Source organism: Dipodomys ordii, unplaced genomic scaffold, assembly GCF_000151885.1.
Source record: "Dipodomys ordii isolate 6190 unplaced genomic scaffold, Dord_2.0 Scaffold38, whole genome shotgun sequence".
NCBI classification, from domain to species: domain Eukaryota; kingdom Metazoa; phylum Chordata; class Mammalia; order Rodentia; family Heteromyidae; genus Dipodomys; species Dipodomys ordii.
Window position 1 is genome coordinate 3514058 of NW_012267254.1, and position 24865 is coordinate 3538922.

At 39.2% G+C, this 24865-nt stretch overlaps 1 protein-coding gene across 2 annotated transcripts in view; it reads left to right on the forward strand.

The window, feature by feature from the left end:
• Hs6st2 (heparan sulfate 6-O-sulfotransferase 2) overlaps positions 1–24865 on the forward strand; it is a 286716-nt gene that overhangs the window by 187683 nt on the left and 74168 nt on the right. The window contains exon 3 of one of the 2 annotated variants that reach the window (XM_013018098.1): positions 16625–16657. The exons of the other annotated variant lie outside the window; for it this stretch is intronic. Within the exon in view, the coding sequence (XP_012873552.1) occupies positions 16625–16657 (33 nt within the window). The remainder of the gene's footprint in view (positions 1–16624; positions 16658–24865) is intronic. 2 annotated transcript variants of the gene reach the window in all.

Consider the following 24865-nt stretch of genomic DNA (forward strand, 5'->3'; position numbering starts at 1 on the left):
TCAGTAGATGAATGGATCAAGAAAATGTCTTATATATACACAATGGAATTCTATGCCTCCATCAGATAGAGTTCTTGATTATAGCCATTCTAACTGGAGTGAGGTGGTATCTCAATGCTGTTTTGATTTGCATTTCTTTTATGGCTAGGGAGGTTGAGCATTTCTTCATGTGTCTATTGGCCACTCTATTACTCTTTCTTATTCTCCTTGCACTGTCTTTCCCTTTTCCCTTCAACCCCATTAATTACTAGTCCTCCTTTCACTTTCACCATGTTGGGGATTGTTTTTATTTTGTCTGATTCCCCCCCCCCTAGATTTGAGAAAAAGAATAAAAACTGATCATCTCTCTCTGTGTGGGACTGACTTGTTTTCTTTAGTATGACGATCCCTGGTTCCCCCATTTTCTCATTATTTTCTTCTTAATAACTGAGTAAGTTCCCCTGTGCACATACAACACATTTTTAATCCACAGACTTGTTGATAGGCATCTAGAGTGATTGAATAATTTTGCTATCATGAATAATGCTAAAATAAATATGGATATGTGTATAGCAGCCTTTTTCCCTTTTGGATATACACCCATAAGTGGTATGGCTAGATCATATTGGAGTTCTACTTTTGAGGCCCTCCTTATTGATTTTCATAGTGGCTAGACTGATTTACTTTTCTCCCACATTCTAGCCAACATTTGTTGTTGTTTATTTTCTTGATGGCATCCATTTTGACTGAGGGGAGGTAGAATCTCAATGTAATTTTGATTGGGTTCCTGATACCTAAGCGTGTTGAACATTTCTTTGTGTAGCTATTGACATCTGCACTTCATTTGGAAAGTTTTCAGTTCATTTGCTGTTTCTTGATTTGATTATTCGGATTTTAGTGTTTAATCTGTTCACTTTTAATATAGTCTAGATATTAATCTCCCTTCAGGTGGTTAGCCAAGATTTTCTCCCATTTTGTAGGCTATCTCTTCACTCTGAGTTGCTTCTTTGTGTGCAGAAGCTTTTTAACTTGATATATTCCCCTTTGTTGATTCTTGCTCTTATATCCTGAGTTATTCAGTCCTACTCAGAAAGTTGTTGCCTGAGCCTGTACTTTGACGTCTTTCCTCTATGTTGTCCTCTAGTAGTTTCAGAGTTTCAGGTCAGATATAGAGATCTTTGATCCATAAAATGGTGCATTTTATGCTACGCGATTTTCATCTGAACTGAAAACAATGCAAAAAAACACCTGATTCCCTTGCTACTGCCCTTTCTTGGGCTGCTTACCTTAATTTATGTTACTTTAGGTTGTTATGGCATAGTATTTCAGGAATGCGAATGATGCCTGGTTTTGCATCTTAGTGTCTTGCCTGTCTCTTTATGGAAGGCAAGTGTCTTGCTGATACTCCAAGTTTCTAAACAGCATTGCTAGTACATAAGAGACAAGCAATAGATTTTTTATAAAAAGGAAGAACTGACTGACTGACTGAATGAATGAATGAAGAAACCTGTTCATTATATGATTTGTGCCACATAATGCTACTAAATGCTCAGGACAAATTTGTGCACTTAACCAGAGACTGAGGACAAGACCTGCTTAGATGTCTTTTACTTTTGGCATTTTGGAAGTATCTATACAATGGAACACTGTTTGGGCTACAAATAGGAATGAATGTCTGCTCTGATATGTTCTTAGAAACATGGTAAGTGGGAAGAGCCTGTCACAAATGACGATTACTATATGATTCACTTTATTTCAAATAAGCATAACAGCAAAATCTATGGAAGCAGAAAATAGACTAATGGTAGTCAGAGTCCAGGAGGAATTGCAGATACAGTAATAAAAGCTAAAATGTATGGGGTTTCTTTTGTACATGGTGAAAATATTCCAAAATCCATTGGAGTGATGCTTGTACATAGTAAATACAGTGCAAGACCACTAAATGCTACACTTTAAATAGATGCATTGTATGACATGTGAATTATACCTCAATAAAACTGTTACAATTTAGATATATGTCAGAAGAGTAACGAACACAGGTTGAATCAAAAAGAAGTGTTGGGGGGGGGAAGATTTCCACTTAAAATGGAAAATAACTGGTCCAGCTATACTCAAAGGGTTTGTAAAAAATAAAATCCCTTTTATATTAGACTTCCCTTATAGGAGTAGCTCCTACAAGAGTAAAATTCTTTGAGTTTCCAGATTATTACCCACCTGATAGAAAGCTGGGGGCAGAGTCACTTAAAGCTAGAGTGTGAAGGGCAAGTGTCAACTGTTGGGTAGTGGGAGATTGATTGGAATATATGTCCGTGGGAAGCCAGGATTTGATTTACAGAAGCTTAGCTGCCTGGTGCTTTCTGCCCGACTGTGATAGCCAGTGTACTTTAGTTTGGAGGCAAAGGAATGAGATAGCAACTGGATGAGAAGCTGCTTGTGCAATGAGATACCAGCAAGTCCAACTTCCAATAAACAGTTCCAAATGCTCTTCCTACACCTGGGGACCATGCCAACTACTTAGTTGCCTCTTAAAACACAAGGCACTGATCTGCCACTTACAAGATTACCAAATGGGATTGAGATGTGCCTCATTGAAGCCATAGTGGTGGAAACTTGCACTGATTAATGCTGGATGCAGCAAACAGTTGTATCCCTTGCTCTTTGCCTGAAGATCCTTGCTCAGCCTCTTGAGCTTCATCTCTACCTTCTCTGTTCCACTCATGCATCCTCAGCTCCAGTGGGGGCATTACAAAGTCCTTGGCAGTTATGAGGGAGTCTTCGTCTGATGGCTTCTTGTTTTCCTTGGCCTCAAGGCCAAAGGGAGTCCAAAGTATTTTAATAAAGCGGAAAATCCAGGTGCTGGTGGCTCACAACTGTGATCCTAGCTACTCAGGAGACTGAGATGGGTGGATGGAAGTAGAAAGTCTGTGAGACTCTTATCTCCAATAAAACACCAGAGTCAGAAATGGAGCTGTGGCTCAAGTGGCAGAGTGCTAGCCTTGAGCAAAAGAATCCCAGAGATAGCACTCAGGTCCTGTGTTCGTGCCCTAGAATTGGCACAAACAAAAAACTGATAATCCAGGTTGGATATGGACTGGCACATTAATGTGTATCCCATTACCATGATTGCCATAAATGAACAGGTAAAACTCACTTGTCACTTTGGAGGGACCTTTTTTTTTTCTATTTGGAAGATGGCTACCGAAAAATCATACAATCTTGTGTTGCTAGTGTTGAAAATCTCATAGCATTTGGTATCCAAAAAAGCCCAAAGCTCCATTCTTGCTCTGTATTATTCAACTGCATGTCCTAGGGCAAGGTGCTTCATCTCTCCGATGCATGATTTTCTAGCCTATAAAAGGAGAGAGGAAGGAGCAGTTTACAAGTTTTTGTTCTATTAAAACAACATGTCATGCCCAGGTCTCTACTCCTGGACCTCACTCAACTGGCTTTTTAATTTTTTATTGTGAAAATACTGTACAGAGGGGTTACAATTACATGGGCAAGGCAATGAGTACATTTCTTATCAAGCATTTTAGGCTCCTCCGTTTCCTCTTCCCATCCCTTCTCATCTTCCCCCCACCCCCTCGCCCCTGCCCAGCCAAAGTTGTAAAGTTCATTTTTCAACACAACGACTTGTATATCTCATTGTTGCAATGGGTCCGCCTGTATCCCTGTTTAAACGGTTTGTTTTTTCTTTTTCCCTCCACAAATAATACCAACATCAAATATAATGAAAGTATCTTTCTAGTATACATTGCTACATTTGTTTTCTTGGAAATGATGCTGGTACTTTGTGTGTGTGTGTGTGTGTGTGTGTGTGTGTGTGTGTGTGTGTATTTTTGTCACTTCTGAGGCTTGAAGTCAAGGCCGGGGTGCTGACTATGAGCTTAAGGCTATTGTTCTACCACTTGAGCCACAGCTCCACTTCTGGCTTTTTGGTGGGTAATAAGTAAGACTTTTTTTCCCCCAGGCTAGCTTTGAACTACGATACTCAGATCTAAGCTTCCTGAATAGCTAGGATTACAAGCATGAGCCACCAGCACCCAGCTAAAGATGCTGGTACTTTAAAGAGTAACCAAAAGTCATGAGGTCTAGGAGATAGTTTCTCTGTTTTGAGTCGTGTGACTCTGTACAGCTACCTTTATCCCTCAGATCCTAAATGCAGTTTGTTTTCTCTGGATACCTTCCAATTTTGACTTAAAACCTATGTAATTTCTCCCCCCCCCTTTCCTTTGAATATCTGGCCATGAGTAGACTATAAGTTCTGTCTGGAAAGTATTAATTCATTCCACAAACACTACAATTTGATAGTATTTACTTGCTTATTAAAGTTCAATTCACTCCTGAAAACTTTTTCGAGGGCTGTGTAACATCACTAGATGACTTAAAAAAATTTCATCCATATGATTGGAAAACAATTGAATTATCACCTGGGTGTGTGCCCTTAAACAAAACAACCTGAGCCAAGATCAAATTGTGAATGGCGTTGCTCACCATGCTGGAGGTTAGTACATAAACCTTACTATTCCTACCAGAACCTGCCTAGAAGCAACAAGCAAGCAAGGACCTTCTTCCCTCAAATAGACTCATATGTCCCTGAAAAACAAGTCAGGAACAAGGGCTGCAAAAGATAAAAAAAAAGCAACCATAAAAGAACTCACGGATTTTAAATTCTTCTTGCCCAGTAGCTCTCAACTTGCAAATACATTTTCCTATGCTCCTCTGTCACATTTTGTTTTCTGCCTAAATATGATTTTACTCTATGATGTATGAACAGTGAATCTTAACATTCTTTTCATTGGAAAAATCATGAGGAGTACCTGAGCCATATATTGCTTGAGCACAAACATTTTGGAAATAAGATGAGGGAGATCACTGGAGAGCCCTTTGCAAATAAATGTTTTCTTATTCACTAGCAAGCCAGTCAGTCCTCTGCATGTGTATTCTCTAAGCTCTTCAATGTCCCATGTCTCTACCAACTATGTCCTCCTTCTTCTCTGGCTTCCACCCTACCCACCCTATTTGGGGAGCAGGGGCAGGGGGAGAGCAGTTTGCCATTTTGGCATCATACGAGTACCCCCTAGTGCTGATCTAATTAAGAATCTGGAGATTGAAGGACTCTTGTCATGGAAAATGGGTTGGCTCTAGCAAGCTGAAAACATTTCTACAAAAATGTGTTCCATTTAAGGTTTGGGAAAGTAGTAAGAGGGATATTTTGTCATCAAATAAAGCAAAACACAACAAAATGGAGTGTGGAATGATTTAGAAAACATGACCTGCCTTCCCTTCCAAGAAGTAGTTTCATTCATGACACATGCTCCAATCTGAGCAAAATAAGGTATATACATAGAGTGAATCCAACAACTAAAAGCTAACAGTGATTTTCATAGGCTCCTTAGAGATCTCTAAACACAAACATCTGTATTTGCATGGTAAGTGGTTGTAGGTATGTGTTTCCTCAATTTGGCCACACAGATGCTTTTATCTCCATAGAAAGCAAAGAGATAAGAATCCTTTAGAAATTTTCTGGTTGTAATACAACTTCTTTTGTAATAGGTGCCTGAAACACATATCATTTACAATATAAATGTGTATGTTAGGAGCCATTTTGTCCCATTTTAATTCCAGGATTACAGAGCTTTGGGTCTATCACACAGTGCGGTTGACCTTGTATGTTTTATCTTCTACTTTGCAAGTTGCTTCAACTGCATTGAACCCCAAATATTTTATGCTGAAGCAAACCATGACAAGCCACCAACATAAGAGGTCATTGTTTTATTCACATTTTAACATGTGTCAAACACAGGGAATCAAAATTTTCCTAAAAAGCAATGGTTGGACCAAGGCTAAAAGAATCCATAAGATCATTCTCAGGAAATGCTCAACAAAATCATTAAGAGGATCAGACAATAGAGACATATGCAGCAATCTATTTTATACATTATGTCATCTACTTGAAACATATTTTGGTCTCTAATGAATTAAACCATGGTATCAACCAGATCATTTGGTCTTAAACTTCCTTTAAATTGGTCCCAAATAAAGAGTGAATGGAGATCTTCAGAAGACAGAATGTGCAAAAGTAAAGAAGAGATGGGGCTTGACACTATTATTATTATTATTATTATTAGTGTGTGTGTGTGTGTGTGTGTGTGTGTGTGTGTGTGTGTCCTGGACCTTGAACTAAGGGCCTAGGTGCTGTCTTGAGCTTTTGTATATAAGGCAAGGACCCTACCAGTTGGACCACAGCTCCACTTCTGGCTTTTTGAGTAGTTTATTAGAGATAAAGGTCTCATGGACTTTCCTGTCCAGGCTGGCTTTGAATCACAATCCTCAGATCTCAGCCTCCTGAGTAGCTAGGATTACAGGTGTGAGCCACCTGTTTCCTGCTTATTGCTTCATCCTTAGTGTCATGTGTTACTTGAAATTTCAAAACCAGGAGCCAAAATACTCAGTGTTTCTGCCCCAAGAATGCAAAATCTAGGGCAAGAATTATATGAAATTATACCTACATGACACTAATAGTCGTACTTGTAGCAAAGATTTAATGAGTACGTCCTATAAGACACAAACCAAGGACTTTAGAGGAATTGGCTTATTTCATCTGGATTAAAATTCTTTTTTATTTTTTATTATTCTATTTTTTATTTTTATTTATTTTTTATTGTGAAAATACTGTACAGAGGGGTTACAATTACATGGGCAAGATAATGAGTATATTTCTTATCAAGCATTGTAGCCTCCTCCTCTGGATTAAAATTCTAAACTCTTTGTTCAGCTACAAAAACCAAGTCTCAGTGAGCCTATCACTGTAAGGGGCAGAGTCTGGATTCAAATGTAGTCTTAGGATGTCAGCACCCAACCAATCTCATTGGCCACTACATTGTACTAATTATACTTCATTTTACTTTTATGCAACCCTGCAAGTATAGGAATCAACCTCATTTTACATGGAAGTAACCTGAGCCTCAATAGATAATGTGCTCAAGATCAAAGGCCTAAGTGAAGACACAAGGATAGGAACAGTCAATGTTCTCATATTTCAAATCTTGTGAGTTGTGCTCTGTGCTCTATTACCCTGATGGGGAAGCTCCTCTGGGCTAGAGCACACTTCCACTGAAAGCTGGGACCTACACCCTAGTGACTGCCTAAGACTGCACCAGGCTCCAAACTACCTTCTGTGTCTGCCTTTCTTCAGGCTTCCCATAGGACTATTTTTTCATTTGAAATTCCAGGATAAGCTGGCAGGCTATGTGTGCCAAGCACTTGAATACCCAAGGAACAGATAGTAGTTCATTTGAAGATGAAAACTGTGTGTAAATCTTCACCATAGTGACAGTACACCCTAGACATAAATCAAGTGGCAGCAGGTGGGCCTGGAGCCCGTAGAGAAAAGAAAGTGGGCCAGAAGATCAGCTCTCCTTCTGCAACAGTAAGGAATGGGGCTGCTCTTAGCTGTTCTAACTACCTATATTTCCTAGACAGCAACAAAGACATTTGAATTAAAGACAACATTCAGAAAGTTCCTGGTAAGAAGAGCAAATATAGAAGACGGAAAAAACGCAACGTAAGAATATGCTCATTCTAAAGATAAATAAAAGCCCATCTAATTACAGTGGGAAAGGAGAATCATTGCCTTGTTGAAGAGTTTTAGAGCTGGGGGCCCGTAGCTGACACCTGTAATCCTAGCTACTCAGGGGGCTGAGATCTGAGGATCACGACTCAAAGTCAGCCGGGGCAGGAAAGTCTGTGAGACTCTTATCTCCAATAAACCAGTCAGAAACCTGGAAGTGGCACTGTGGCTCAAGTGGTAGAGTGCTAGCATTGAGCAAAAGAAAATAAGAGACAGCACCCAGGCCTTAGTTCAAGCCCTAGGACTTCTGCTCTTCCTTCCCTAAAAATAAATGAAAGGAAGAAAGGAGGAAAGGAAGGAAGGAAGGAAGGAAGGAAGGAAGGAAGGAAGGAAGGAAGGAAGGAAGGAAGGAAGGAAGGAAGGAAGGAAGGAAGGAAGGAAGGAAGGAAAAGAAAGCGACGAGTAGATTTGGATCCTAGTCTTGGCTCTGTCACTATTGATGCCCTGTGATCTGCTCCAAGTTTCTGCCCTCTTAGTGTGTCAGGATCTAGAAAGGGTTGTTTGATTCTAATAGCCCCTAAAAGATCACTAGAAAATGCCTTCTGGCCCTCGGAATCTATGATAGATGCAACAAGAGTTTTGCCTATAGAGTTTTTTTGTTTAGAATAGCCAAATTGGATAGACATCTTGGAATAGAGGGCTAGCTAACTCCACACTGACAATAGAGGTTGTAAAGGAAGACCTTTCCAGCCCAGAGGGGCTCGTCTTCCCACACTGATCAGTCCAAACATAACCTCAGTGTCTTACCATGTTAAGCCCTTAGTAGAACCCCTCCAACTTGCCTATTACGTCTAAGTTAGTTCCCAATTTGTCTTGCTTGGTGAGCATAATATATCCAAATGCAATTCCTGGAGGAGCGAGTATGCTGTTGTCATCCTAATGTCAACAGGAAGGTACTGAAAACCAACTTGCCTACACATAGTGGGCTCCTGGATCCTTTAGAGAAATACAACATTGTATCGATCTATCTAGGTCTTGGTTTATAAGAATTTAGGCTATAGCTTATGGAAAAGTTTCTGACTGCATCAGATTTATTATTAAGTTATTAGTAAGGTTGTAGTTAATAGGGGACTTCGAAGTCATACCTAGTCCATCATTTCATTATGGAGACAATAGAAAGCCATTATTCCCCTCTTGGGAATAGGCAGGTACAGGTTTTCACCGCCAGTTAATGACCAAATCCTGAATAAGCACTTGTTTTTGACTTGTGTTACAGGCTTCTTTCTCTTTACCTCTCTGCACTTGTGTACAGTAGCTTTGTGATAATTAGGTTGTTATTTAGAGAAATGTACAGACTAGTTCTTATAAAAAATATTTCCCTGCTGGGTACCAGTGGCTCACATCCATAATTGTATCTCCTTAGGAGGCTGAGATATGAGGATTGAGGTTCAAAGTCAGCCTGGGCAGGAAAGTCTGTAAGACTCATCTCCAATTAACCACCAGAAAAGCAGAAGTGGTGCTCTGTCTCAAAGTGGTGCTAGCCTTGAGTAAAAAAGCTTGAGCAGTAAAGCTTAGGGACAGCACCCAGATCCTGAGTTCAATCCCCCCAACCAAAACCAAAACAACAATAACAACAAACATTACTTTCTGTCATAAGACTAGAGATTAAACCAGTAGAAGGTAATTTCTTTGCATCAAAAAGTCTCTGTATTCTTTTTTTTTTTTTTTGGGTCCAGTCGTGGGGCCTGAACTCTGGGCCTGGGCGCTGTCCCTCAGCTCTTCAGCTCAAGGCTAGCACTCTACCACTTGAGCCACAGCGCCACTTCTGGCTTTTTTCTTTTTGCTTATGTGGTGCTGAGGAATGGAACCCAGGGCCTCAGGCATGCAAGGCAAGCACTCTACCACTGAGCCACCTTCCCAACCCCAAGTCTCTGTATTCTTAAAATGCCCTTTCCTAAAGAATCAGATGGAGATCTTTGTCATTTTTCAGAAAGTACAAAGACAAGAAGATGGGACTGGGCCGGGCGCTGGTGGCTCACGCCTGTAATCCTAGCTACTCAGGAGGCTGAGATCTGAGGATCGCGGTTCAAAGCCAGCCCGGGCAGGAAAGACTGTGAGACTCCTATCCCCAATAAACCATCAGAAAACCAGAAATGGTGCTGTAGCTCAAGTGGTAGAGCGCTCACCTTGAGCTGAAGAGCTGAGGGACAGCGCCCAGGCCCAGAGTTCAAGCCCCACGACTGACCAAAAAAAAAAAAAAAAGAGGATGGGACTGAATGACCAAGCTTAGTGTCTTTGAGGAGGGGAAATATTGTGAAAAGAACAGTGAAATAAATTTAAAGGAGTTCACAGTTATGCCAAAGGCTGACGCTTAGGGGATTAAAAACAAATAATCTAAGAATAACAGAAAGACTGTTCTAGATTCCAATATTTTCAGTCCAACTCTGAGGAGCTCCTCATGGAGCATGTGTGATTTCTGGTAGACTTGGCATTGAACAGAAAAGAAAGGAAAATGTGTCTATATATGCACAATGGAATTCCACTCATCCATCAGAAAGAATGATATTACACCAATTGTAAGGAAATGGAAAGACTTGGAAAAAATTAAGTGAAGTAAGCCAGACCCAAAGAAACATTGGTTGCCTGGTTTCCCTCACTTGTCGTAATTAGAATGTGCCTATAAATCCTCATGTAAACACACTGGATGCTAAAAGACAAAAAAGTACTCTTGGACATTATAAATTATATAGGACTCTAGACATTCACACAGTGAGACCCAAGGAGGATATTCTTAGGATAGGATCACAAAGGCTCAATAGCTATGTGCATATGATCATATCAAATGATGTTTATTGAAATGACCTCCAAGAAATGGAAACAAGAAGTTTTTCTTTTTTCCCTTTGTTGCTTTTTGGGGTTTGTACCTTTTTTCTTGTTTGTAAGTTTATCTGTTTGCAGGGAGAGTAAGAAGGGAGCTGAAATGGGGGGACAAAAAGTAAACAAATGAAACAGTGATACTCACTAGGTACTTGATTGAAAATGAACTATACAACTTATAGAGGGGGTTGGGAGGGGAAAACTAGGAGAAAATGGGGGATAGGGTGACACTGTTCAAAAAGAAATGTACTCTTTACTTGACTCACATAATTGTCTTGCCTCTGTACATCACCTTTACAATAGCAATAAAAAAGTACACACATAGAGTAGTCAGAGTAAAACTCAGATGTTGGGTCATACCTTTCTACCCTACTAATAAATGTAGCTGCTTTCATTGTAGCCTTTTGTGTGCATGTGTTTTTGACCACTTGCTTTGATAGGCTAGTTCTGTTTCCAGACCGATAAGATGGCTCTGCAACAGAGGCTTTGACGTTGTATCTCTGCTTGCCATAGAGTTCCTATCATTTCAAACTATTTTCATATTTAGCCTTCTTCCCTAATAAAAGAAATAGGCTTACATAAAATTTACCACATCGTGAACTCAGGTAATCGTTACATGTAATGCTAGAGTCATCCTTTGAGACTTGACATCATTGGTCTGCTCATACAAGTTGTGAGCAGGTTTCTGCTCAATGTGGACTGTTTTCTCTTCTGATCTGGCAGCAACCATATTTTTGGTTAGGTGTGGTGAATATCATCCATCACCAGTGTGCGTTCTTTGTAGGTGGGAATATCATGCAGTGAGTAAATGAGTCTTTGGATTATATTACCCAATCTGTGTGGCTCCTGGGCTCATTTCATGGTCACAGAATACCTCTCAGGCTTGACAATAAGAGAAAAGCTAAGGCTAAGCATTATAACACTTCATAAGTACAAAGACAAGTAGCTTTTTTTGCCCTTTGCCAACAGCAAATGGGTTCTCCATTTGCCTTTACCAGTTTGAACAGTCTTTAATTGGAGTCATTGGAGATTTGAATGTCTTCCTATTCAGGACAACTCAATTTAGCCATCAGAATATAAAAGGTAGGGTTTCCTTTTGTTTTTAATTATATTTTTATTATCTTTAAATAGTTGTACATACGTGTGACCAGTCTACAAATCTACAAATAAGCACGATGTGTTCTTTTTTTGGTCAGTCGTGGGGCTTGAATTGAGGGACTGGATGCTGTTCCTGAACTCTTTTGCTCAAGGCTAGCACTCTCCCACTTTGACCCACAGTGCCACTCCTGATTTTCTGGTGGTTAAATGGAGATAAGAATCTCACAGTGACAAAAGCCAGGGCTGGCTTTGAACCGTGATTCTCAGATCTCAGGCCTCTGAGTTGCGAGGATTGCAGGCTAGAGCCACTGGTGCCCAGTGCACAATGCATGTTATGCACAATTTTCTTAGTAGGTTATGCATTGAATTTCATGATTGTATTCTCCATAATTTCTGTCTTCATTCATCTACTCCCTCCCCTGCGCCTCCTCCCAACATCTTTCAAATGCCAGTTTCTTGGTATTCATATTGCCGCACTGTGAGTTAATATTTCCAAGGATTTATATTTGAATTCTCCCCTGCTAGTACTGTATTTCGATTCATACATTTGTGAACCCTTGCATACAATCCCATATGTGTTTAGTTGTACATTTATAAATTAGAGTCCACATATGCAAGAAAACATATGTCGTTTGTCTCTCTGGATCTGACTTCACACAATTTTTTTCAGATCCATCCATCTCTTTGCAAAGATGTGTGTGTGTGTGTGTCTGTGTGTGTCTGTGTGTGTGTGTGTTTTACCACTTGTATTTATTGTATTCGACCTTCAAAGACTAAATGAAGAATGTAGCCTGAGCTACATAAGGAGGTGTGTTAGTATACAGACCAGGTTGAGGGTAGAAGGTCATTCTACTAAGGAAGGAAGATCAAAATCACTGGTATAGCAGCTATCCATGCAGTAGTTGGAGAGAGAGTAAGCAAAGCAATCTAGTAGCAGAAATCACAGGTGGAATAGGCCATTTGCTAGGCAGCTCTGAAACCATGGTAGGCAATGGCTTGCCAGAATATATTATCTGCCACAGATTTGTAATCAGACCCAAACAGTGTTGATGTGGGGTTTTGAGTCACCCTTCACACAGTCTGTGCATGAATCTGGCTTTTCCTAGGAGCATGTGGGTGTGGAGATCTCTACTGACAACTAGCCATCAGTAGCATCTCAGGCTTTTGGCAGATGAAAAACCTGCACAAGCTGAAAGAGAAATGGGGGGTAGGAGCAATTGTTCATCAATTAGATTTTTATGTTTGTCTCAAGCTTCCTTGATTAATTTCCTACTGTGAAGAGCCAGGCACTCTATATTTCAAATAAACAATGCTGTTTCCCTGGGCAGAATAACTTCAGCCACATTTCAATTTGGCCATTATTGTGTTGGCCATGTTCTCATTTTCTCATCCTTGCAGGAATGCTGGGCTCTCAGCTCTCTGAACTACTAGTGGCACGTGGTACTAAGAAAACGACTGGAGAGTGATATATTTTTAACAGACTTAGATTGAAAATGGAAGGCAATGCTAGTAGATAAATAAAGGCTATTGGAAGTGGGAGAGGTTTAGAAACTTCATGTCATACAGCTTCCTTGAGAGAATAAAGAGGAGAAATTTTCCAAGATCAAATGAATTATTGGTAAAATCAGGATTAGAAATCAGAGATATTGATTTCACACAAGGGCACCTGGGGTCTTATATCATCTCCCCCCCCCCCACCATAGCTCTTAATTTGGATCCTTAATATTAAAGTGAATTACTTTACTTTTATTTTTGAAGGCTTAGGCACTTTCCCTGGAGAATGTAAATACCATACATGTAAATACCATGTCATAGTGTTAGGGTGCTGGTAAAGATGAATTTCTAACTCCAGTTTGAAGACTCCCAATTCACCTCTAAATTCCCATTACTCTAGTGATGGGCGGGGTGGTCGTGCATGCTATCTTCCTTGCTGTATTCACATGGGGGGGCAGTAACTGCTATTTAAGAGGTTACTCACATATTCCTGAAGTTAGTGGAGAGGAAGTTCGCCTTTATTGTTTCTTCTCTAGCTGGGTCATGGGAATGATACCCAGGGCTCTTTTTGTTCACCTACTGCCATTGTTTTCCCCTGAGATGGCTTGCTGGGGCCTGTTGAATCCAATCTCAGCATGTCACCTGGGCCAGCTCTTAGAGAAAAACAACAGCAACCAATGAGAAAAAGTCTATTAGGATGTGGGAATACAGCATTACTGACACTGACACTGAGAGAGAAGTGTAAGTTAATGGGGCCCACTGAAAGAAAACCTGATTGACAGCCTTTTAGGGGGCCTTTTCACCCAGAGAAATCATGAATTTGTAAATGGCCTGTCTAATAAAAATAAAGAGTGAGAATTCTTTCTAAGACAGATGTTGAATCTGATGTTATGGGTATGTTCTCTATGTATATGCTATAACATAAATAAATGGGGAGATACTCTTTGCTAGAACTAATCATATACAATATATTTCTGCAACCTCATTCCAAGCAGATGGCCTACAAATCATTCCACAAGCTGGTAATGTCACAGTGGCAGAGATGGTTGTCTATCTTATTCACTGATGTAGCCATTGTACCTATAACAATGTTTGGCACATAATCGATCATAAATATTTTAGAATAATTAAAGGATCTTTTTAAAGGATTCTGAGAACCTTCCCAAAGGGAGAATGTGTGTGTATTTGTATATAACAGGTTCTTAAAAATTAATTCAATCAGCTGATGAGTCATATCTGAAATCCTAGCTGTTAAGGAGGCTGAGCTCTGAAGATTGTGACTTAAAGCCTGGCTGGGCAAGAAAGTCTCTGTGACTCTTACCTCTAATTAACCACCAAAAAACTCAGAAGTAGAGCTGTGGTTCAAGTGGTAGAGTGCTGGCTTTCAGCAAAGAAATCTCAAGGATAGCACCCAAACCCTAAATTCAAGCCCCTTCCCACCCCCCAAAAAAGTTTAAAAGCCTGGCCCCAGTGGCTCATGCCTGTAATCCTAGCTAATCAGTTAGATGAGATCTGAGGACAGCTGTTGAAAGCCAGTCCTGGTGGGAAAGTCCAAGAGACTCTTATCTCCAATAAATCACCAGAAAACCAGAAGTGACTCTATGACTCAAGTGGTAGAGCTCTCACCTTGGGCTGAAGAGCTCAGGGACAGCACCCAGGTCCAGAGTTCAAGCCCCATGAATGACCCCCCCCAAAAAAAAAACCCAAAGAAAACAAAAGTTTAAATGAATCAACATTCTTCTAATCGCCTTTCTTCTCCACCCAACCCCTTCTCTGGCCTGGCCTTCTGTTCACTTCCAATGACCATTCATCTTTGTGATTGGTGGGACTTGAATCATCATCATGGCTCATGATTGGATACTCCTCCTGGCCCTCTGCATTCCCAGGTAAGACAAAAAACTTCTAAAAGCCCTCTAAGCAAATTTCAATCAGCAGTTGGGACGTTTGCCTAGGTGGTTCAGTGGTAGAGTGTTTGCCTTGCATGCATGAGGCCCTGGGTTAGATTCCTCACCACCACATAAGCAGAAAAAGCCAGAAGTGGCTCAAGTAGAAGAGCACTAGCCTTGAGCTGAAGAGCTAAGGGACATCACCCAGGCCCAGAGTTCAGACCCCATGACTGAGAAAAAAAAATTAGAAATTAGAAAGATACTAATCTCAAGAGACAACAGTACCCTGATTAAAGTTATATTTAACCCAGTCCCAAAATAAATATATATAGTTACATTATGTGCAAACTAAAAATCATGGTTTTAGAAAGTGCTACATATTTGACTTTGCATGTTGCTGGTACTGAAAATCAACATATGGCTTAATATTTTATTTTTAAAAGTTTTTCTTGATGTTCTTTTTCTTGTTCTGGTGTTAGATCTTTGTTTTGTGTTGTATTTTACCCAAAGTCACATGTTTTAAAAAATTGCTGAGGCCAAGTGTGGTACAAATGTTCCTAGCTTCTGTGTAAGGAACTTAAGTCATGGGGTAGGTTAGTATATTCTAGATTATTTCTTCAGCTGGCTGGAGTGAAAGAGAACTCATTGGACCAATGAATGGTAAGTCAGCCCCATGAGTGTTACATTTTATCAGATGTGAAGTGAGGATTCACCAGGTTCCTAACAATTGAGTCTTAAAGACTGGCTCATTACCACATCAGGAAGTTATGATAAAAGACATTGCTTGTCAAATGATGACACATGAGCTCTGCTACTAACCAGGTTACTAAAAACACTCAACTTATCTCTGAAATTGGCATTCACATTGTAACAAAAGAAACATTTCTCCCCAGTTAAATACAAAGGCTCTATAACCTGCGTCCAGGCACAGAAATGTTGTAATGTCCCTTGTTTTGCTGCATCGAGAAACAAGACGCTAATGGAGCTCACAAGAACCATCAGATTAGCAACTAACCTGTGCATAACTTCACAGACTGTGCTGATAGCAGACACAGTAGAATTTGTGTCTTATGACCTCTTTTACATGCATCATGAGAAGAGCTAAGCTAGTTTATTTATTTATTTTTGAATGGAGATCCATGCTTCCTTTGATGGATGTCTTCTGTTTGAGTGGAAAGAGCTAGAGAGATGATTTATGTATCACTTGGTGTGTGTGCTTTGAATTTTCATCTTTTTGAAGAACATAAGCAAGGTCTAATCATTCTTTTCTTTTCCTTTTATTTGTTTCATATATGCTCATGTGTGAGGCATCTCTGCTAGTTTCTCTTCAGTCCTTTTATGTCATTGGTGCCACAGGATTGGACTTGGTTTGGGTTTAGGTTTTGTGGCTTTTTTGGTTGTTTAGATTGTCATCATTCTTTGTGTGTGTAAATGGAATTAACATGCGTGATCCAACTTCCCAGCCCATAGCCCTTTGGTGGACTGGCTTTTTCAGGTTTCCCTGCCCTTTTCTGCTTCATGATCTACAATTCTCCCCCTTAAATTTGCAGGAGCTTATAGAGAGAAAACTGGGAAAGCCAACCATGAGTTACTTTTCTTACATTTTGGAAAGCTGGACAATTATGATATCTAAGTGCAATTGGAAAAAATAATATTATTTCAACTCTTTTCTTGTCAAGCTCTTGCTAGCAATCGGTTTTACTGTTCCTTTTAACAGGTGGAAGATTTTTCAGATTCTAGATGCAGCAAGGTAAGTAAGAATAAATATTTTTTAGTTTAATGGAGCTCAAGATAGCATTAAAATAAGTAGACTTCACAGTATCTGTTAGGTTAATTTTAATACAAAGCATAGTTTACTTTTGATGTAGACATATTATTGACAGGATTCTTTCAATTTAAAATAGCAGCTAATGTCAGATATGTTGGTTGACCCAGTTTAGAAGTAGGATGAATGCCATGGCTAACACCCCAGGCAGTTTGACAGTAGGTCGTAGGCTGCTTTTTATCTCTTTGCTGAAATTGGTTAACTAGATCCCACCATTAGCAACGTTTTCTTCCATGTTCCCAACCATTCCTGCCTGTCCCCATGATGAATGGTGGTCTAAAGCATAGTTAGAAGTTGAGGCTGTTTTCCCTTATCTGTAATCCTAGCTTCTCAGGAAGCTGAGATCTGCGGATGATGGTTCAGTGCCAGTCCTGGCAAAAAAGACTATGAAACTCTTAGTCTTCAGTTAAATGTGCACATATGCACACAGGTGCCCTGTCTCCCTCTTCCTCCCTCTCTCCTTCCCTCCCTCCCTCCCCCTCCCCCCCACACATGGGTGCGCACGTGCGCAAGCACTCCTCCCTCAGAGATAGCATCAGGTCCTGAGTTCAAGCCCAAGGAGAGAAAAAGAGTGGTGGACACTAGTTGTGTTGTATTCTTTTTGGCCTGTCAGGCTTATTGGCTCCAGAAATATTTACCAGTACTTCTATTTTCTCTTCATACCCACTTGTACCTACCATGTGCTTTCTGGCCTTATGGCTTAGAGAGAATCAAGTTGATAACTTTAATATTCCCCTGGTTCTCGGGCTTGAATTCAAGACCTGGGATCTGTCCCTGAGCTTTTTGTGCTCTACCAGTTTGTGTTCCAGTTCCAGTTTTAGTTTTCTGGTGGTTAATTGAAGATGACTTTTATGGACTTTCTTTCCTAGGCTGGTTTTGAACTACAATCCTCTAATCTCATCCTCCTGCATAGCTAAGATTACAGGCATGAGCCACCAGAACCTGGCTGAAATGCACTAGTTTTTAAGATATTCATTTTAGCTTTCAGTAACTGAAGTTTCATATTCTCATTAGGGCCTGGGTAGATTTACTTAATAGCTGAGAATAGTAAATTCTGTATTTAACGTTTTAGTCAGATTGCAATTCATTGACAGATTCCATAGATTTCATGTGTTTTGGTGGCATGAATACTAGGTTCTGGTACTATGTAGTGGGGTGACTTTGAGCATGTCTCATGACTACACTGAACCTTGATTCCTTTATGTACAAAATAAAATGAAGTGAATGACCATTAATAGAGTAGCCAATCGTACATGTACTTTAGTGTCTGATTGATTTTATGACAGACATTTTGAGAAGGCTTTCTTTCTTTTTTCCCCCCTATGAAATGTACTACAGGATAGCTTAGCAACATCTCTGTATAGGAGTTGTATTCTATAACAAAACAAATCCTGAAATACTCTTAATTTCTGTTATGATGCTGATCATTTGTACCAGAGCAAAATGTCTGTTCTCAGTAAGGAATAAGAGAAGAGTACAGATGGTGAGGTGGGGAAAAATGGCTTTCGTAGATATTGATGGAACTATTTTTTTTAATTCGGATAGACTGACTGATATCTGAAAAGTATTTGCAAGGCTAGCATATTTTTTCAACTGCTGGTAAAATAATAGAGCAACAATTCATTTGGTAATCCCTATGGTATCTGCAGTTTCACAAATGTACAAGATTATGATTATCTTTGTCTCCTAATTAACAATTTACATAAGTACTAGCTGTTATTTAGTTGTTGGAATGGATTTTTATCATTCAGAGGAAGAAAGGAACAATCAGCAGAAACCATTGCAAAAGCCTAGTATTATTGCTATGCACAGGCACAATTAACAGCGAGACTAATTGCTTCAGACTAGAACCTCATTTATTTTTCCATAGATAGTAAAGACATTAATTGCCAGAATTTTTATCACTCTCTGTCTCTCTCTCTTTTTACTGCTGGTAAAACTGTATCATGTTTGGTCTACAATTGGTTGTAAGCAAATTATTCGCATGGATTTTCAAAGTACCACTTTGTGATGGAGTTTCCAAGCTTCTGTTTAAGTTAACAATCAATATTTACAATATTTTAATGTCAACCACTTCTGCTGCTGCATTTACATCCTACTTCCTGCTTTATATCTTCTAAAATATTGGCATTAAGCTTGAATGCAAGAATCATAGAAAGTCAGGCTAGAAGAAGATTTTAAGATCACCCTGCCAAATTCCCTTATTTTTCAGATGAGCCTGATTGTCAGTAATTTGAATTTCACTAACAACCACCAAATCAATAATGCCACACTTCTAAAAAAATAAAAAACCAAGAACTTTCAAATCATTAGAAACTATTGTAACATAATGCATTTGGAAACTATTGTAGTAAATATTTTTCCAAACAGATGGGTTAGAATTCTTAATTCTTTTAAATATGTGTTTTTGGAATTTACTTAAATATTGCCAGAATGATGATGATGGTGGTAGTGGTCGTATGTGTGTGTGTGTGTGTGTGTGTGTGTGTGTGTATTATTAAAGGAGATGTTTTTCCTGATAATAGAAGCCACTCAACCCTTTCCCTTATGCATAGATTGCCTAACTAATGTGAACATTGTGGTGTATTACTTCAGTAGGCCTTTCAGATGCAGAAAGACATCACATCCTATCCTGGCATTATCTCTTTGTAACTGTAACACCTTGAGCAATTTATTTAACCTCTGTTGGCTTCAATTTGTTGTCTCCGATATAAAATGTAGCTACTTTATAGACTTGTGAGAATTCAAGTGAAATGATGTTCATTAAGTGTTCAGTACTACTCCTAACCCACCATAAAGACTCAATAAAAATTCATTATGTTGCACACCCAGTGCCAGCTTTATTCTACACAAATATTTAATCTTATGTGGCTTGGAGTACCTGCATATACAGCACAAGACTAGCATGAGGAATCCCAGACTGCTCACTCAAAGGTTATCACTGGTCACTATTTTTCCAATTCCAATGATTACCTCTCTAGTCTCCATTTTCTGGACCTTTTTGGAGATTTTGGTATTTTAGCACATCTTCTCATGCTTAAGATTGTTCCTCACTTATATTAGGTGTTTTAGGTCCTTTGTTGGGATCTTTTACACACACACACACACACACAAACAGAGTTTCTCGCTCCTCCTGTTTTAGGTCCTTTGTTGGGATCTTTTACATACACACACACACACACACACACACACAGAGTTTCTCGCTCCTCCTTACTCCTTTAAATAGAGCAATTCCCTAGGTCCTGTCATTGATCTGCTTCTTTTCTCTTGCTCTGATGTCTCCCTGGGTAATTTCATCTCCTCACATAGCTTTGCCTTTAACCTCTACACTAATGATTCCCAAATTGACCCTGCCAATCCTTCATACACTCTGGAGCTTCAGGCTAACTCCAGTTTCCAATTGCTTGCTGAGAATCTCCAGGGCAGGATATCCTAGGAGGCTGAAAGTGTAGTCTGGCTTTTGTCATCCCCTCAGGAATGCAGATGGAAGAATCTAGCTTCAGCAGGAGTGAGACCTGAAAAAACAAGGAACAAGTACAGAACATTAGCGTGAGGAGAAATAAAAGTAGCTTAAGTTAGAAGTGGTTCAAAATGGACTTTTCACTGAAAGCATAGCATTCAAACTAAATTTCTGTTATTACAAAGTGAAAGTTTAAATGGCAGTAGGAACTTTAAAAGTTATTTGGAGCTTTATTTTATGGAGAAGTGAGCAGCTTTCCCAATGGAAATTGAATTCATTCTTTAGGTACTACATGATGGTTGTGTTTGGAGGGAATGTTAATTAAAATCATGTTTCTTGGGAAACTTAGGGTTGATGCTGTTTCTGTGTTTTGTTAAATGAATATCCCAATGGGATGGATGATGTATCATCTTGAAAGATGAGTGTGTGTGGATTTTGAAAGCATATGTCCACATAGATGCATATTTACATACTGGATCTGGTTTGCCTGAGATTTTGAGTACCTGCAAAATAATCAAGAAAATTGGTTTTGTTTCCATTCATTCTTCAAATATTTACTGACTATGCCAAGCTTTCTGTGAATGAATGAGACTGTGAAAATAGAACATGTAAGATCACTTCCCTGAAATGCATAATACATTTTTCTTTACTCATATGCAGGTATATCGAGAGTTTAATTTGGTCTAGAAAATATCTGCCTGTGACGAATAGTCCAATGAATGACTATGCCTTTGCTGACAATCTTAATAACCAAAAAGGAACTTAAGAAAAATAAAGCAGGGCTAAAGTGGGGAAAGAAAGTGCATAAATTTGAAATTAGTAATTGATTACTTCCTTTCAATTTAGTAAATATTGAATTGCTTTGGGTTTTGCATTTCAAGCTTGGCTCTTTAGTGCTTCAGGCCAGATTAAGAATGATTATGTCTAACCCTAAAACTTAATTAGAGCCAAGGGATAGACAAATCTTGGCTAATGCATGTACTGTCATTGGGGAGACTTACTTGTAAATGAGCCTTTCCTATGGAAATTACAGGCTCAGGGATGATATCTTTAGCAGACAACAATATCCTTTTTGCAGAAGAGTGGGCTCACCTATTTTTCTGAATAAAAGTATAATCATTTATGGTGGATCCCCTATCATATGAGATACCTAAAAAAACACACACACACCTTATATTCCAAATAGAAATGGCTTACTGCGTTTTGCTTTCCAGCTTTCCCCTTAGAAATCCAACATGGTTGTTTGCTTACAAACCTTAATTGCAAATCTTCTTGTTCTCACTGTCAGCTTCAGTGTCTTATGAACACTCTCACATCCCAAGGGTCCCAAATTGCTCTGTGAAGCCTGGAGATTTGCCTGGACACATGCCATGGAACTCTTGCTGTGGTTGTTGTGATTAGGGAGATTATGCTCCCATCCCATTCCAATATGGTAGCACTTTCTTTCTTTCTTTTTTTTATTGTAAAGGTGATGTATAGAAGGGTTACAGTTACAAAAGTCAGGTAATGAATTCTTTCCTTCCTTCCTTCCTTCTTTCCTTCCTTCCTTCCTTCTTTCCTTCCTTCCTTCCTTCTTCTTTCCTTCTTTCCTTCCTTCCTTCTTTCTTTTTCTTTCTTTCTCTCTCTCTTTCTTTTCTTCCTTTCTTCCTTTCTTTCTTTTCTTTCTCTCTTTCTCTCCTTCCTTCCTCCCTCCCTCCCTCCCCCTCCTCTCTTTCTTTCTTTCTTTCTTTCTTTCTTTCTTTCTTTCTTTCTTTCTTTCTTTCTTTCTTTCTTTCTTTCTTCTTTCTTTCTTTCTTTCTTTCTTTCTTTCTTTCTTTCTTTCTTTCTTTCTTTCTTTCTTTCTTTCTTCATAATGGGGCTTGAACTCTGGGCTTGGGTGCTGTCCCTGAGCTCTTTAGCTCAAAGTGAGTGCTCTACCACTTGAGCCACAGCACCACTTCCAGTTTTCTGGTGGTTAATTGGAGATAAGAGTCTCATGGACATCCCTGCCCAGGCTGGCTTTGAACCACAATCCTCAGATCTGAACCTCCTGAGTAGCTAGGATTACAGGCAGGAGCCACCAGTGCCCAGCTCGGTAGCACTTTCTTTATGCCACAAAACTCTCACTATTACGGTGCATATATTGATTGGTACTATCACTTTCTTTTGGGAAATAAGTTAGAGACATTAATGAGTTAGACACAGGCTTATTCACACTGGAAGACAGACAGACAGACAGACAGATAGATAGATATAGATATTCACTCCTTGAATTTAGAATCTTGCATGACTTATTTCTCACAGTTTCCATTGTCACAGTCCAACCATTTTTTTAAATCTTAGATTTATTCGTTGATCGTGTAATTGTTGAACATTGTCTATGTCATAGGCCTCTTCCAAGCATGAAGAGTAATTAAGGAATGTGTGTCCATGTAGGTATTTGTAAGCATACAACTAAATGAGGAAGACTGACTGAGAGTGAGAAGTGTTATGAAGGAAATAAATCAAATTGGATTAGGAACATACATTCCCCAGCAGTTCATTCAGTACCAATTGTAGTTTTCCTGCTTCTGGCCATGCTCAATTCTGAAGCATAGTCTCTATGGTTGCTTGTCAAAAAAAATTCTATTCCATTTTTTTCCCAGTATAAACTTTAGAATTAAGCAGGTTCTCTCCCTTTGCCATTGTGGGACATAAATCAGCCTGCTAATTTCTTAGGAATATGTGACTTGATTACTTAGAACATTTTATTTACTCAGACTACCTTTTGAAATAAAAGTAAGTATTGAAAATTAGTGAGCACTTGGCTTTGACTATTTATGTATGGCAAAGAGCCCTGGAATGAGTGTTGGTAATCCTGATTCCCTGGCATAATTTTTCTGGGGGTGGGGGTGGGGCAGGACAGTTTTGGATTTGAACTTAGAGACTTGAGATCTCTCAGTTTGTGTGCTTACTCTCCTGATACTTTATCACTTGCAGCCGTCCCATCAGGCTAGCTTTTAACTGGTTATTTTCAAGGTAGATTCTCTTGACTTTTTCATATGGGTTAACTTTTAACCATAATTCTCTAGATCTCAATCTTCTGAGTAGCTAGGATTACAGGTAGGAGCCATTCATACCTAGACCATGTAGTCTTAACTACTACAAATGAACCATGTGACCTTACACACTACTTCCCCTTTCTAAGCCCATTTCTTTATTAATAAAACTAATGTTCAAAGTATAGGATCTCTAAGGTTCTTTCTAGCTCAAAAGTGGTACAATTAGTTGTCTTCAGAGACATATGCCAAAATCTCTTCCCAACATTCTGTTTTATTTTGTAAAAGTGAATTTATTTTGTAAAGTGAATATGGAAAAGCAATTTCCTTGTGTATCAGCACTGCTTAGATTAAACATACATTTGCCGGCCAATGCCAGCTTTACAATTCTTGTAAATGTCACAAAAAGTTAAAACATTGCTTCTTATTTTAACCTCTGCCAGCTAGGACAACAATACACAACAAAGGCAATTGCCAACTTCTTAAATGTGAATATTTGAAACTCCACTAGCTTTTCAGCTTGCACATAGGGAATCTTCAAAAAGAACCAACGCCAATAAAATGAAGCAAGGCATATCTGAGTGGGTTTCAAAGTAACACTGTACATATAGTATTCGTGCTACAAATATTGGTGCCAAGAAAAGCATGTTAACTCTAAGAAGGATACTCAGGATTTTCTGGACATCATTTTGTATTGAACATAGAGCCTTAAACTAAAGACACAAGTGAGCCAGTCTTTGAACTCAAGCTTTAAATTATGGAAGAAAAAGAAAAGGAGTCAGTTGAAATGAAGAAAGAAAGAATGGTTTGTGGCTATAGATCAGGTAGCCACACTTAAAATTATATATTATCTCTTGATGTTATTATTATTATTATTATTATCGTCATCATCATCATTATCATCACTGTGTTGAAAATAAGACCCAGGGACCTAAACATGCTAAGTAAGTGCAGTATTCACTCTTAACCATACCATAGCTTATTCTCCAACAAAAGATTCATATGTCTTTTCCTGTGAATATTTGTAGCCTATTTTTGTTTTATTTTGTTTTTGTTTTTTGCTTTTTTTTTTTTAAGTCATGGGGCTTGAACTCAGGGCCTGGACACTGTCCCTGAGCTCATTTGCTCACAACAAGCATTTTACCACTTGGAGCCACAGCCCCACTTCTTGTTTTTTCTGGTGGTTTATTCGAGATAAGAGTTTCACTGACTTTCCTGCCTGGGCTGTCTTTGAACTGTGATCTTCAGATCTCAGCCTCTTGAGTTGCTAGGATTACAGGCGTGAGCCTCCAGTGCCCAGCTCCTAGCCTATCCTAGCCATGTAGAATAGTGTTTTTTCCCTTAAAAAATTTATCTCAATGTTTGCATGTCTATGATGGTTTTCCATTATTATGGTCATACTGTCCCATCCAAGGAATTCACAATGAACTATATATTCATAGGAGATTATTTGTACATAATATGGAGAGCATAATATGGAGTTATAAATTCCTAAATAATTTTTTTTGGGTCCGGTCATGGGGCCAGAACTCTGGGCCTGGGCGCTGTCCCTCAGCTCTTTAGCTCAAGGCTAGCGCTCTACCACTTGAGCCACAGTGCCACTTCCGGCTTTTTTTCTTTTTGCTTATGTGGTGCTGAGGAATCGAACCCAGGGCC